At 37.2% G+C, this 16,230-nt stretch overlaps 2 protein-coding genes across 3 annotated transcripts; both read right to left on the reverse strand.

Moving 5' to 3' along the window:
• Positions 1-3,119: 3,119 nt before the first annotated feature.
• On the reverse strand, positions 3,120-5,021 carry LOC122651171 (omega-hydroxypalmitate O-feruloyl transferase-like). Its single transcript, XM_043844486.1, has 2 exons — positions 4,572-5,021; positions 3,120-3,980 (listed from the first exon to the last, which is right to left on the reverse strand). Exons 1-2 carry the CDS (start codon positions 5,019-5,021, stop codon positions 3,123-3,125), a joined length of 1,308 nt encoding a protein of 435 aa, XP_043700421.1. The 3' UTR covers positions 3,120-3,122.
• A 5,639-nt stretch (positions 5,022-10,660) lies between these two features.
• Positions 10,661-12,319, reverse strand: LOC122649641 (mitotic-spindle organizing protein 1A-like). 2 transcript variants are annotated; one of them, XM_043842874.1, is made up of 3 exons: positions 12,194-12,319; positions 11,163-11,448; positions 10,661-11,010 (listed from the first exon to the last, which is right to left on the reverse strand). In XM_043842874.1, the coding sequence occupies exon 2, from the start codon at positions 11,386-11,388 to the stop codon at positions 11,167-11,169; it is 222 nt and encodes a 73-aa protein (XP_043698809.1). In that variant the 5' UTR covers positions 11,389-11,448; positions 12,194-12,319; the 3' UTR covers positions 10,661-11,010; positions 11,163-11,166. The 2 variants fall into 2 exon arrangements, with proteins under 2 accessions (XP_043698809.1, XP_043698808.1); XM_043842873.1 differs by having other exon boundaries at positions 10,661-11,013.
• Between the last annotated feature and the right edge of the window lie 3,911 nt (positions 12,320-16,230).

A 16,230-nucleotide genomic window follows, 5' to 3' on the forward strand; every position in this document is an offset into this window, starting at 1 on the left:
GTCACAGCGCTAAGACTCAAAACCTTAAACGCGCCCTTATACACAACACCTAAATCTAAACTGCTGATTTTTTTAATGTCAAATCTTAATCGTTCAATGTTAAACTGCCTGTTTTCACTAAAACAAAAGTAAAACCGCCTGCGCCTGTACCTTGCAAGCCCTTTCCCCACCACCATCCCTGTTTCTAGACCTCCCTTTGCAACCCCTTTCGCCACCCACTATTATTCCTCCACAACCCCATCCCATGTCAAGCCCCTGTTTCCAGACCTCCCCTTTGGTGTCTTATCGGTTTCGGTGTTGTCTGATTTGGGTTTGATTTTGCAGAACCTCAATCCAAAACATGATCCAATAAGCTCATATTGGTTTCAGTTCAGTCCAATTTCATTCGATTCAATTCTGTTTCATCGATTTAGACCAATTTTTTACATCCTTAAGTGGTTTCTAACATCAGTTTGCCTTCTTGCCTTGCAAGTTGAGAGCCATATCTACAATATGAGAAAATGTCTGAAGTTAAGGCTTTGTATGACAATGTTTTTGTTCCAAAATATTGGTCCGAGTCAGAAACAATTTTTATGTTTTGTAATTTTGGAGTAATTCTGCATCAATAAATATTGTATGGTAAAACTGGAAAAAAATTGTTTCTGCTACTTGAAAAAAAAACTAACATGTATGGATTGCATATTAATAGAAGAATTTCTTCTTTTCTATGGAAGTGGACGTGGAGGTGGAGGTGGAGTTGCCGGTGGTGGTTTGTGAATATCGAGTCTGTAGTGTGCACATTTTTGTTTTTAGTTTGTATTTCAGTTTTTTTGGAGTTTCTTTTTTAGTGTTTCTCAAAATTGTGCCAAATCTGTTTCTTTTTCCGGTTCAATAAAAAAAAATAAAAATGAACTAGACGACGACACATAGAGGTTCTGTCTCATTTCTGGTCCAAAAAATACAAAAACATAGAAACCATATAGATCCTAATATACCAATACCCTTGGTTGCTCCAATGGTCAAAACCCTTGTCTGCTACCTTGGAAACCAAGGATTAAGTATTGGTATGAATGAAAACCCTCCTCTCAAAACCTCCTATAGACCCTAAAATATAAGTGTTTAATCCAATCTTCCGTTTCTCTTTTCCTGATGATGTGATTAGGTGGGGAAGGATGGTTTGCCACATTTGACCCTTCCCATGTTCAATTTCTCAACTTTGGGTCAAGCATTATTCTATGGATCTTGTGGAAGAAATAGGAAGAAAAGAAAAAGTAGATGATAGCTTCTATATTGATGCCCTACATACTTAGAATATTTCAAATGTTAGGCAATAATGGAAGGAGGGAAAAAAAGACACAGAAAATAAAAGAGTCTAGTCTAGTCTTTTTATAAGGATTATTTTATGATCATATTTTTTTGGCGATAATCTAGCCTCTAACTTGTTAATTAAGCATCTCCTAAGCACTTGTTTCTTTTGCTTTGTCTTTTATCTGAACCTATTAAAAGCGATAAACTCACCTAATTTCAAAGACTAGAGTCTAAGTTGATCTTATTGAGCTTATGAAATCTTCTTTTTAATTAAGTCTTGTTTTAATTTGCAACTTCTTTTGTTACCACCCAATGATCATGTGCTGCAACTATAAAAGGACTTTGAAGTTGACTATCCCTTGAACCGGGCTCAATCGTTCTAGTCCAGTTAAACCGGTCCGGTTGTTAATTGGTTCTTCCTGTTGAGTCCAGAACAGAACCAGATAGAATGATACCTACATAAAAGGGCCACTGACAAAGTCTGAAGCTCTCCGGTTTGCAACTGGTTTTTATAAAGATTCAGTTGTAATCAACTATCCAGTCTTGCAACTGTTGGTTTACCCAGATTAAAACTAGACCAGCGACCGATGATTAGAAAATCTAAAAAAACCTAAAACCAAAACTAATCCAATTTGTACTAATTGCTTGGTCGATTTTTGGGTTTTAATCAATCAATTCTGATCTGGTTCCCTGCCACTTTCAAGCCAAGTTGACACCACCACTTTCTTTTTCGTGTAATTGAAGAAACCATACTAGAAAAATGCAGGTTTCAAATTTCAATAAAAACACTCTCAAGTTCTTCCTTCTTCCACCTATTTTTGTTTACTTAATTTTATGGAGATGTTTCATTTGAAATTATTAATAGAAGAATTCCTAACTAATCACTTATACAAAATTTAGCGATAATCCTCAATCCCATATCCCACCCAACCCAGCGCAAACCTCCCCTCCTGCAACCACCCACCCTCAGCAAAACCCCCTACCACCCCTCTGCAAAACACCCTATCCACCGCCCTTCTGCAACCCTCCCCCCCTCCAATCGGCTCAAACACAGAAAACCAGAAAGAGAGAGAGCAGTGATGTATAGAAATTCCAATTTGTTCCTAATTGGACCTTGGTTAGGCTGGCCGCTGGCCCAAGCAGCATATCTATCTTTTCCTGTTTTTTTTCTTTTTTTTTTTCTTATGAAGAGGTGGCCATATATTGATGTCTCTATTACACGAAACATCAAGTACTGCCAGGATAGGGATATCAGTCTTGGAGTGATGGTGGCTGGGACCACTGGTCATAGTGGTGCATGGGGTATGTTGATCTCGAGTGCGAGACCTCTCCTCCCTTATCCTTTGCAGCAAGTCAGGCCTTTTATGGATTAAGTGTTAGTCTTTCGTGGATTCCTCTTGGCTCATTCGTGGGTCTGTTCCTAGTAGGTCCCTTGTGGGTCACCTCCAGTGGGCTAAATTTTAGCACCTAATAGTAAAAACAGATACTGACACTAGAGAATAAAAAATAGTGAATTATATTGTAACCCTCGTTTAATTTCTCTTTGTGTTATTCTTAAAAGTTATTTAATGTAAGGGTAAAATCGATTTTCAAAAAATTTAATTATTATAATATGTGAAATGATAGGATTATCCCTCATTGAAAATAAAAATGTGTAATACACTAAAAGGCAAAAAAACTTTTTTCACCAACCTTGGTTACAATAAGATTTTCTCATAATAATAGTATTATTATTTATATGGAAAAAAAAAAAAAGAAAAAAGAGAATACAAGATGGAAGTGATAACAAACACCTTTGGTTGCTACTATAGGCATAAGATTTCTTCCAAATAGATTTAGATGAGCTCCGAAAAGGAATTCATAAGAGATGCTGTCATGACCATTAATATATTTAGATCCTTATTTTCTTCATTTTGAGGGAGGACAAAACACAAATTAGGCCCTGGATTTGCAAGGGTTGTCTGTGTTGGTTTCCCCCATCCAAAGTCAATATCATGAAAACCCAATCTAGTCCATGAAGATATAAAGAGAGTATATGTTGCTAAAGGATTCACTCTTTTCACTTCATAATTGTCAATGGCAGATCTTGCATATTCCTCAGTCACCGATTTAATTGCATCTTGCACCAATTTAACTGCGAACCACAATGGTTTACTTGTTAATTCTCCTGCATTGCAAAGACAACATGGATGAAATATGGCATTGCCGAAGTACCCTTTCGGTAATGGCGGATCGAATTTGGACCGGAGATCGACTGCGAAAACAAGCTTTGTTTGTTGATCAGCTTCCATATTAAGTGACTCAGTCATGACTCGCCATGTATGTGCTGCAACCACTGTGAAATTTGAACATTTCTCAACTTCTCCATCTTCCATTGCTAAGGTTCTCAAATGGGTCAACATCTTTTCTTTGAAGCAGAAGGATTTGCGTATAAGTTCATCATCTTTGGATGTGGATGGAAGGATGTTCTTTGGAACATCTTTTATCTCATAGAACTCATTATGAGGAAATTCAATCTTAAGTGGTTGCCTTGAATTGATTATAGTTCTGTCAAGGAAGGGAAAGACAGAAATCGGAGAGCCTCTAGTGATTTCAGCCCAAGAATTTACAAATTCTATTGCACATATCCCATCTGCCATGCAATGGTTTATTGCTAATCCAAGAACAAATCCTCCACACTTGAACTTTGTAACCTAATTAAGGATATAAAAAAATAAAAAAAAACAAAAAATCAATTATACTCACAAATGGATTGTAATTAGATTCAACTTCACTTTAGAATTTGCGTAGAACTCATTCTTAAAGGTTGGCCAAGTCCTAACAAATGGTATCAGAGCCAAGGTGTAGCAGAGCCAGGGTGTGGCAATCAGATGTGCATCCAATGATGAAGTCAGAGAAGATCTCAGTTGCTATTGTATGGAGAGGGAGAAGGAAAAGAAATCGGTTGCTCCTGCATGGAGGGCAGGAGGGGAAGATGGTTGGGTTCCACATGGAAGGTAGAAGTAATAATCCCATGTGAGTGGTTATGGCAGAGCCAGGGTGTGGCAATCAGATGTACCTCCAAGGATGAAGTTAGAAAAGATCTTGGTTGCTCCCGTATGAAAGGGGAGATAGTTGGGGTTCCACATGGAAGGCAGAAGTAATAATCCCAAGTGAGTAACTCTAGCTCGATGGGGGAACTTAGAGGAACTTGGACACCCTCTTCTTAACGATTAGCTTTTAAGGATGAGTTCTACGTAAGTCCTAACATTTCATAATTCAAATAGCAATGACATTTCACTTACCTGAGCTGTCAGTAATGGTATTTCTAAGATGTTTTTGGATCTTGGATAGGTATGAACAAGCTTCCCCAACATCTCAAAATTTGATGATTTTGCGGTGTCGCCTAAAACTTCAAGCTCGCAATCTGCAACTGCTTCCACAAATGGAACACCTTCTCCGGTACAATCGATTTTTAGTTTCCCATCAGAATCGTTCTCTGCAATTCTCCCAGCAAACGGATAGTAATGAACCAAAACCTCAGCCAAAGCTGGCTTGATCACTTCACAAGCATTACTGTTACTCCTTTTAGGATCTGATTTGTAACAGTAAATTGTTGTAAGAATGAGATTCTGGTAACAATCCAAGTTGGACAAGAAGTAGAACCCATCATCTGTTTTTGATGCAGGAGGAACCATGACAGGTTCCAACTTCTTAACCACAAATCCTTCTCCCTTTCCCAATGCTTCCTCCATTAATATATATTTGGATGTTTATCACCTTCTTTGATACTATCAATCCTAAACAAAGGTATAAAAATTTAATTAATAAATGATCTCACCACATACATTAATGAAATGGAGATCTACTTTTGGAAATAAAATTTCCATTGGACAGGACAGCTTTGAGAGTTTGAAGTCCTGGGCCTTACCGGATCCAAATCCTCTACTGCCGAGCTGTCCGGCAGGACCGTGCTGCCAAGACACGGTGAGGCACGTAATGACTGCCTTACCCCCACTTGGGCAAAGCATTCGAGCAAGGGTAAGACGGTCATTGCATGCCTCACCGTGTCTAGGCAGCACGGTCCTGTCGAGCAGGTCGGCAGTAGAGGATCCAAATTGGGGCCTTACCACAACCTTCGTACGTATCTTGTGAAATTTGTAAGTTTCATGCATATATGCATTCTTCTCCGGATGAAGTAAATTTTTTTGCTGCTACCCGGTTTGTCGGAGCTTTCTTGCTACTAGCTAGGATTCACAGCCATAGAAATGGAATAATTCACTTTCCCTTTGGATTCACAAATACTCTCTTAGGTTTTAATATTTTTTAAAATACCCTTCAAGATTCTATTTCTTTGGCTGCAAGCCCGAGTAGTAGAAAAGTCCCTACAACCCAAGTAGCAGCAAAATTCCGTCCTCCCAAGAGGCCCTGTTCAGTTTTACAAAACAAAGTAGATTTACAAGACAAAGTAACTTTAAAACAAAGTCAAACCTACTTGTTTAGTTGTTTTGCCAATTTTCTTAATTCGTAGAACCCCTATTTTAACGAATCAAGAATGAGTTAATTTTGACAAAAGCCTGTCTTGTCCTATCTCATTGCTATCCTTTATCATGGGACGAGCCTATTGGCCTAACAATCAATATTTTCTTGATTTTACCACGATCTTTGGAATTTTTTTGGATGAACAAATAAATGGGAAGCAGCTTTCTATCCAAGAGTGGGGCTTACGCCAGCACTCCCATGTGTCTATCTCTCTCCTCCTTAAAATAAGGGATTAGAACTGTCTTTTCATATGGGGAGGAGAGAGATAGACTCATGGGATTGCTGGCATAGGCCACACTCCTAGATAGAGTTCTTTTTCCTTAAAAATAAATATATCAAGCCAAGGGAAAAAAAATAAAGTATAAAACAAAGATGTCCAAGAGGCACTAAACCCCATGATCAAAGAGAGAAAAGAGATACAATAGAAACAAAAACAACAACCCAAGGACTGCTGTAAAATCCAAAAGAATGAAGCAACAATGACCACAACACATAACCACAAGAAAGAGAGAGAGAGATAGAGAGAGAGAGAGAGATTACCTTCCTCCTAAGCTTTGAAGCTTTTCCTATCTATTACCTCCCTTCTAAGCTTTGAAGGTTTTCCTATCTATTCTGACAAGAGGGTGCTAGAGAGGTTGGGCAAGAAATCCAAATGGTTGCACTCGATGCCTTCCTTATATAATGTTTTGAGAGAGAGAGAGAGAGAGAGAGAGAGATATCAAAGTTTTATATTTGCATGTTCGCTAGAAAGACGTGAAACGTATTTGTTTCTTTTTTATGTGAACATCAGTCATCAGCCTCATCATTAATTTAATTAGTTAGAGGAAAAGGGTAGTTGAATCTCGTGTTTGTTATTTACAAAATTATCTTAGTATAACGTGTAGAGGCACTTTCAGTTCCAACCACTTCCTCCAAGAAAGGGGGGGGGAATTGGAAATTGATCTTCTTTTTATTATGTTTGCTTTTAATCGAGACCCACTCAAAGTTGACAATAGAGATATTTTTTGATAACCCATTAAAGAATCTCATTTCACTAGGGTGAACCGGCATGTGTTTTTTGGGGGTAAGTGGTTTGAGGTTTTGGACCATTTGGTATAATTTTAATCAGCAATTAATGACTCTTTCCTAAGAAATTAAGCTAGCCCTCACGGTCTTTTACCTGTTGGAGGTCAACCATAGCTGAACCAAAGATCAATCATAACCGGCCAGCTCATCAGTACGGTTCAACCTTTCAATCCCCTGGTCAATCAGAATGTGGTGCAGACATGATCAATAGCCTTAAAATAATATGTGATGATCCCTGTTCAACTATAGCCAGCTATATATATAATAATATATTATGAAGCTGTCCAAACGTATATATCCTTGGCTTTTATTTCTTAATTTGAATTAAAAAATATAGTCTTTTTAATTTTGGAAAGATACATTTAAGGGTGTCAAACGGTGCAGTTCTGGCTATTCGATTCGGTTGCGGTGCAGTTTACATTTTGATAAGGTGAAATCAAAATCGAACCGGATAGGAATCAGTCAAAATCAGAATTGTTTTGCATACGATCTTGTTTTACCGGTTTCTATTATTCGGTTTTCGTTATCCGATTCACAATCGATTTACATGCGATTTGTGTAGTGCCATTTTGAGAATCAGTAATGAAGACAAGGCCTTTATATTGTCGTGTTTCCCCATTCTCTCCCGTTCTCCCTCGTGCATCATATTTCCTATGCCTATGTGATAAAAATAAAAAACTTCCCTTGTTCACATGTCCTTTGTCTTTTCTTATTCTTTGTTTTTCTATTTTTCTTTTTTTCTCTATTCCCACATGATGAATAAACTATTTCTTCTATTAAAAAGTAGGATTGTGTTAATCCATTTTAACATTATCTATAATTTTCAATTCATATTTACACAAATATAATATATAGTTAACCTATGCCATTTTACTTATTTTATGTTTCATGTTGATGCAATAATTATATTTATTAAATTAATTATATATTATTAATTAATCCAATTGATGCATGAGTTAGTATTAAAGTAAGAGGTATCAGTTTCTATTCGGTTTAGAACCGCAGTTTTGTGATGAAAATCAAAATCGAACTGAAAAGAGAACCTATAAAATCAAAATCGGATCATTTTTCTGTGGTACGATTCGGTTCAATCGTAACTGATCGGTTCCAATTCCGATATTCGATTTCAGTTCTTTTTTAACATCCTTAGATACATTCTTTGAAAATTCAAACATAACTAGTGCTCAAACCTACCCTTTTTTTTTTTTTTTTTTTTTTTTTAATTGTAGTCAACATAACCTTTTTAGCAGTTGATCAAAGAGACTTTTTTTATCCATTGAGGATAACATTCGCTTTTCTATTGAGAGAACAAGTACCTAATATATATTATTTTGTTACGTGAATATGTTTTCATCATTTATGAAGGAAAATTCTTTTTGTTGAGTTTTATTTCTGGTATTCTATAGTTTTTTAGATAATTATTATTGGATTTGTATAAATTTGAGTTAGGTTTTGGATCGTACAAAGGTAAAATTATAATTTTATGAGGATTACGATGTTTAAGATTATCTGCCAAAAAAAAAAAAAAAATGGATGTTTAAGATTTTCTATAAGTGACCTACACTATCTCTTTAAGCTCTTTGGTATTATGAATTAATCTAGCCTCCAACTTGTTAACATCTCCTAAGCAGATGTTTCTTTTGCTTTGTTTTTATTTTAACATATAAAAAGCGATAAACTCACTTTAAACCAAAGACTAGAATCTGAGTTGATCTTAAGCTTATGAACTATTCTTTGCAGTCTTGTTTTAAATTGTAACTTCTTTTGTTTTCATATAAAAAAAAACTTTGAAGTTGACTATATTCTTGGCTTGGATTATTCCTCCCTGTTTGAAGCTGGTCAATTCTAAGTTCTCTTGAACCTGCCTCGATTGGTTTCTTTCTTTTAAAGGTTGTAAATCAGTCCAGTCCCAGTTAAATGGTCCGGTTCTTAATCGGTTCCGCCCTCTTGAGAGTACTAGGCCAGAACCAGGCTGATTAACTAATTTGTCAGATACACTGTAGCCGGGAACAGTGATACGCAATCGGCCTAGTCCCGATTCTTAGTCGGTTCCAGTTAAAGCTGTTCCTAAATCCTAATTGGTTTCTATCCTGTGAATAAACAATATCTGCTTAATTGGTTAATCTTGCACAATACCTGTGTAAAAGGGATCCCAATTCCGGTTGAATCGCAATCAAAATAGACTAAACCCGGATTGGGATCCCGATTCCAAGTTTAATAACCTTCTTCAGAAGATTACCTACCTCAGACACCATATGTAAATCCCCCCAACCCCCAAAAAAAAAAAAAAAAAAAAATGCATATATCAAGAGGTGCATCAGTAACCCTTGTTACTTACGTACCTGTGATTCTTTGTACTAACAGCTTAAAACACATTTGCAGTGCCAAGGTAAAGAGACTAGAAAAATAAAGACCTAGTTGACAATTTTCAAGGAAAACCAAGGAACCAATGCCACCAAAGAAAACAGTCCCATCTAGCTATGGCAATTACTAGGATTATTCAGTGAATTCCAGAGCAATAGTTTACAAGGCAGGGAAGACAACCCTCACCTGGATAAAAATAAACTGCATGAGCATGGTTGGTTGATTGCCATGGAAAGACCAAATACAGAAATAGCCAACACAAGCAAATATAACCCACCAAGCAAACCTAATTTAATGCCACAACATCCAGTTTATTACTTCTTTTTTTTTTTTTTCCTGAAACATTTACAGCTATATTTTGTATCCATTTGTTTCCATGTAAAAAGGCAGAAAAGGAAAATTTTGCAGTAAAATTGGATCTTCCATTGTTTGTATTAACATCAAATGCTAAAAAAAGGCATTAAAATTTTTTCATGTAAAATATCATTTGCACAAAAAAAATTTATTTACAACTAAACAAATAGGACCAATGTCAAAAGAACTCCTTTAGTGATCAGTCACAACATTGTAAGAACCAAATTTGGCAGATATCTTCTAAAAGCCCTTGATTTTCCATAAAACACCAAGCAATTTTTTTTTCTGCTTCACCATTGTGAATGAGACTAATTTCCAAACAGTGTAGTAGCCCTCGGAACACTCAAAAGTCTTCTAACATGATGAGTTTGTCACACTACTTGTGCACCATGTTATAAATGATGAGTACTTGATGTAGTTAAGGTCCACGAAAAGGGCCTTTCCATTATATCCCCTTCAAAGTTTTTTTTAGCTTTTTCAGGACAGAATTATTACTAATTGAAGGGACACTATTCTGATGCCAAACAAATAGAGTAAGCATGTGAGAAATTGTTCTTTCTTTTTAATAAGGACTTTAAAAGAAGATGCAAGTAACATGCATATTTCACAGAAAATAAACAGCTGCCATGGAGAAGTCCAGTGGGATTGGGATAACAACATTCAAATCAAACACAAGATCAGCATATCTATTCCCTGACCAAGAACATAAAGTAAGAATCTGCTCATTCCAATACCCCTTTAGAGTGTTAAACTTACCTTCAAATATCTGCAATCACTCCCTGTCCTTAGGCCCTAACACACTACAAAGGGAAAATTCTGCCATAGGATCCACCTTCAAGAGCTGAATGCATACATGGACTAAAAGGAGCCCACCCCAATATACTTCCAACCCAGTGATTCCAAAATAAGATAAAGAAATATTTTGACAACCCAGATGCAAAACTAACAGAAGGTAACCTCATGCAGGGGAACATTGACCAAGCACACCATAGAATATTGAACTTAATGGCTATACTAAATCAACTGCAAAACATTCTTCAGGGCTGGGAAAAGAAAAGGGCAAATTGTCTGCAGAAAGGTCTGAATTGAATATTTAAGTCCAAGAGATGGTTACACAATTAACAAACTGAATTACAATTCAACCTCAAACACCAAGCGGCAAAATCAATCCCCTGCTCCAGATAGAAACACCAAGCGGTCCACGACAAATACAAATTACAGTTATGGCTGCTAGATAAAACCCAAGAACTCACTTCCAAGAACCTCTATAAGCCAAATTTAATACAAAATATGAATGTATGGTGCCAAAACATTTCAATATAGTAAGCATGTTAGACCAGTCTGAAGTAAATCCATATTCAGCCAGGACTACAATGGGTTCCCACCAGCTTACTGTTTTCCACCATGAACATCAATATTCTCCTGAATAATAAAGATAACAGCAAAGTTAAAATATATTAGTTACCGACATTAACCTGAAAGCAGAGCCTAAAACAAGTATTGGTGAAGCAAACGAAAGGGTGCATAATTTTAGCCAAATTTATAAGAGAATAATATGAGCTGGCACAAACCTGTTCAAGGAGCTGATGATGGGTTTGTGGTTGTAGAGGGAGACGAAGAAGGTTCCCTACGGAGTTCCTTAACAAGTGCAGCAAGTGCCTCTGGATTCAAGCCCATGTCACATAGGGTAATGAGGATGGAAAGGGTGTGACGATCAAGCCCTGTCTCGAGAATGTTTGACATATGAAATGCCAGCTCCAGCGATTCTCGGGCATTACGTGCAGCTTCTGGATCCATAGCAAGTGAAAGACCTAAAAGACAGATATTTCTTACTCTCAGAAGTCTCAAAACCTCGGCCTGCAAATAGAAAAACCCAAGAAACCATTAATCAGTGAAAAGGAAATGCTAAAACACAGGCAGATCCCTGGTGTGCTGTGGGTCAACTATTGTATCATTATCAGGCCGACTGAACAGCTGGGATCCCTATCTTTGTAATAAAATTAACATTTTTGTGTGGGACTCCCTGGAGTGGAATAAGGCTCATGTGGAAACTGAAAGGGGTTTCCAAACTGGTTCCGAAATTACGTACTATTATTTTACCATCTCTCTCTACTTAATTGTAGAACTCATTTGGTGGCTATTCAGGTCTAACTTTTCAGAGAAGTCTAAGCCACATTAAAATTATCCAAAGATAAAGAAATGTAACCTAAACATAAAATTCAGAGCATAAAATTCAAAATAAGGTCTATTAAAGATTTTAAAAAAAGTTCCATCACATAAAACCTATATAGCACTACTATCTCGTGAAGCATTCACAAACACAATATCAAATGCAAACACCCCAATCGATAGTTTTTTTTTTTTTAATAAGGATTTGTCTAAAAGATTATGTTCTGTTAGTTCTCGACCCTGTGTAAGTGTGTGCTTTGAGGGCATAAGAGCGGATAAGGAATCTCTCTCGACAGAGTACTTCAAACTCCTCTTTTGAGTATTTTCTTCAATGCCCACAAACATTAAGAAAAGTTTCAGAACTGGTGAAATGATGCCAAGAATTAACTAAAGAAAAAGATTTAGAGGAAGAAATTTGATGTGCTTCACATACCTTTTGTAGGAGCAGCAGCAGTTGCCGAAGTCTAAACCTGCGAAAATCGAAAACAGTAGTTGAGTTGCAGGGGCTTGAGCTCAGTCGAAGAAGACGGAAAGTGAACCCTAATCTATGTTGATTGAGCGAATATTGGGATTAGGAGACAATACTTGTCCCCAAAAATATAGCTGATGAGTTATGTTTAACTTAAAATCCATGGACCGACCCCATCGTCTCCACCCCGTAAGAACTATGAGATCACCCCAAGGATACACCTTCATAATTAAATGCCATCTGTATAGGTAGATTTCATTGTGAAAAGACCTAATTACTGGATAATTCAAGGTTAGAGCCTAGGCCAATATTGGTTGGGATTGAATGAGTTAACTTGAGACCAAAACTGATTAATTTTTTATTAAGATTGGATGGGTACACCAATAGTTAATCAAAACGGGTAAACCAGGCACGAGGAGCCTGTTTGAGACCATAGAGAGTCTTCTGAAGTCGGCAAAAGAAGAGTCTGGGGGAGCCTAGGGAAAAAAAAAGGTGTTCAGCATGGATGTGTTTAAAACGGCTAAAAATTCAAATGTGATAGTCAGAATCCAGACAACCATTTCTAGACAGCAAAAATCCAAGGAAAAAAAAAAAGAATTTTAAGCGTCAGATATGAAAAATACAGAACAAAAGTATAGCAATATACATACATAAATTGAGGAATTATTACCTAAATGTTTGCATCTAAAATTATAACCAACTATAACATCTAAGAAAGTACATGTTATATCCACAGCCTATTCTAAATTCCATAACCCACTCCAAACACCAAATCCAAGCACCATATAAAAAGTATAGTTTTTGCTGAGGGAAATCCACAGATCCACGGCCCCACTAAGACAGGGACGCTATCACTGATCTTTGTAATCTTTGCACCCACAAGTAACAATCAAATTCTGAAGAAAACAATACTATGTGAGAGAGCATGAAGTTAAGCGTCCAAATGCCTAGGTAACCCAACAAAAAATTTGGAGAAGAAAGTTGAAATTTCTGCATAACTTCAGCCAATCAAAGCCCAAATATATCAACACCAACAAGACAGAATTGCGCTCAAAACGCCAAGAGAACATGTAAACAACAGAATCTGCCAAATTCCCAGCTGTGGATACGTGCCAAAAGGGCAACCCAGAACTAATGCAACAAAACCCAAGTGGGAAGAAATCCAAAACACCAACATCAGCTACTTCCCTTTATCTGAGAAATTTTAACGAACAGAAGAAAGACTATGGCTACTGACCCTACAGGCCTACGAAATTTCAAGCAGTAGCCCAATCCCAATGCCATGATCACTCTAGTGTAAACATGACTGTATCCCACTTATCGAGAGTTTGCTGTTTAGTTTGTAATACAAACCAGTTTGGCTAGTTTTTGCTAAAGACGGGTCGAATCATTTACACCCTTCGTAGACCAAGAAAGAACCCAAGAGAATTGGGTTTTATAATCATGGTTTAAGGTACATTTATGGTGAATGCGGCCAAATTGCCCTGACAAAATTGAACTACAACAATCTATGAGTGTACAGAGTATATATTTGTAATCCAATGTTGAGGTGTGGGGATTGGTTCGTACCAAAGCCAAGGGAAACGGGCTGAACGCTAAGTTGGAGGTGCTGATTGCGGAGGTGAGTTGCTGGGACGACAGGATACAGAAGATGGACGATGATCTGAACAGGTTGCACATGGAGATGGAGCTAATGGCGGGAGCAGAGAGGGGGAAGAGGTGATGAAGGAACTGGTAAGTACGGTGAAGGAGCTCGAGGAAGAGCGGCAGAGGCAGAGGGTGGCTATTTCCAACGGACTGGTGCCAAAAAGAGAGAGAGAGAGAGAATCTAACCTTTTTCCGGCAAAGAGATCTTCGGCTCCAGAAGTCGAACGTCGCACGCCGCTGCTTTAGTTGAAGAAGGTTTGAGGGGGAACGAGGATTTGGGGCTGGGAGTGGCGGGCGTAGAGATTTAAACGTTCGCATAGGAGAATGTCGTTTCTTTCCGTATGTATCAGAAAAAAAAGGGGAAATTATTGTTATCACGGTCTGTTATTTGGAAAATTGGAAAATTATTTCTTCAAACTCAAAAGTAAAGAAGACATCTATCTATCCTGCCACGTGGGCATATGATATTTCCCGTTTGAATAATGGATAGAGGAGACATGGTCTAGGTCCGCCACATGTCAAATTTCTTAATCTATCTAATTCAAGTAAGGGAGAAAGTTCTTTACTGGGAGTGTGGCCTATGGTCACACTTCCATGAGTCTATCACTCTCCTCCCCATATGAAAAGACATCTCTATCCTTTTGTTTTGAAGAAAAGAGAGAGACACATGGGAGTGCTGGCATAGTCAACACTCCCGGACAAAGAACTACTTCCTGATTAAAATCTCTTTTTGTGTTCGGACATATTCTGTGTATGTCCATGCATGTGTATCAATATTTTAGACATTAATGTGCACTCTCCCAACTTTGAGTGGGAATAGACAGATTAGATTGAAAAAAAACATAAAAATAGATCGATGACTCAGGTTTATTTTATGATTTTTCGAAAACAATGCCTTCCATTGATCATGGATAATTATCAAAATAATAATAATAATAAAAAATTAACTACAACTTACACAATACAAATTTTTGGACATGTGTATCAAATTTTAGAGCCAGAGCTCCATCTTCCATCCCAGGTGTCGGCATCTCCATCTACCCCAGTAGTAATCTTGGATTTTTTTTTTTCCAGTCTTATTTCGACAATTTACTAATTTTCATTTGGTCTGAAAACTTGACATGTGAGCAAGAAGCTTTTGGCATATATGTGCACAAAATTTCAGCCTTAATCTCCATGTAATCTAAGCATTGGTCTGCACTCACCCCATCAGTAGTCTTGGATTTAAGCTTGCCAATTCTAATTTGATTTGAAAACTTGACATGTGAGCAAGAGCATAAACAAAATTTCAGCCTTATTTGACTTCTTATGGCAGAAATAAGTGTATAGATTTTATCATGGTTGAGCCACATAGGAACCCATATCAATCTTTTGGCAGAAATAAGTGTCTATATACAATGAGTTTCCTGTTTAGGGAAAAGCTGTTTGTAACCATCTTGGTTACAAGTTATTGTTATAACTATGCTTTGTTTTCCATTTATATCCTTCATTTTATATATCATTCTTCTTTTAAAATGGGTGTGTTTCATGGGTTTAAAACACGATATGTCATAGTATATATGTTCATTCCATGGCATATCCCTAGACGATATCAGATTTTCCATGGTTGTACACCTCAAATGGTTGAAGACCAAAATATGAATCTTAATCTTAAAGATATTCAAGTAAATAAAACATTAGGCAGGAGATCGACACACTGTTGGTGTGCGTTGGAATCTCCCTTGCCAAGCCAATAGGAGAACAGAAAAAGGCACTGCACGATTAATATACAAGAGGACCCACATGTCAGGGAGGAGAGAGAATGTGAAAGGGTGCATTATATCCACAGCATAAACATCATTTTTCCATATCAATCAGTTAATTTCAAGTACCCACACTAGTGCATTAACATTCTTAAAGTGTGAACTCAAAAATTGGGAATTGAAGGGATTAGATCATGAGAGATAGACTTAGAATCTTGTCTGACCAGGCTAGCTGACTGGGTCCGGATGTGGACTCAGTGGACTAAAATTCCCTAGCCTGACCAGGGTTTAGACAAATGAAGCCATGTTTTGGGCCAATTATTTCTCAACCCCAACCTTTTCCGGGTCAACCTGAGATGGAACAAATTCAACCAAGCTCAGTCAGTTGGAGGTTGCTTCTGCTGTGGAGATAAGCTAGGTAGGTTCCTAGTTCCTTCATTTTTCTAACCTTCCAGTATTTGGGGCCCATAAGAGTTTGGTGAAGGTGGAATCAGGGTCTCAACTTCAAATTTTCTTCACCTAGAAGATTGAATTAATATAAACATATGATAGCAACTATATATAATTCATTTAGAGAGAGAGAGAGAGATGATCTACTTTGGGATAAAGTTT

Source organism: Telopea speciosissima, chromosome 2, assembly GCF_018873765.1.
Source record: "Telopea speciosissima isolate NSW1024214 ecotype Mountain lineage chromosome 2, Tspe_v1, whole genome shotgun sequence".
Lineage (NCBI taxonomy): Eukaryota > Viridiplantae > Streptophyta > Magnoliopsida > Proteales > Proteaceae > Telopea > Telopea speciosissima.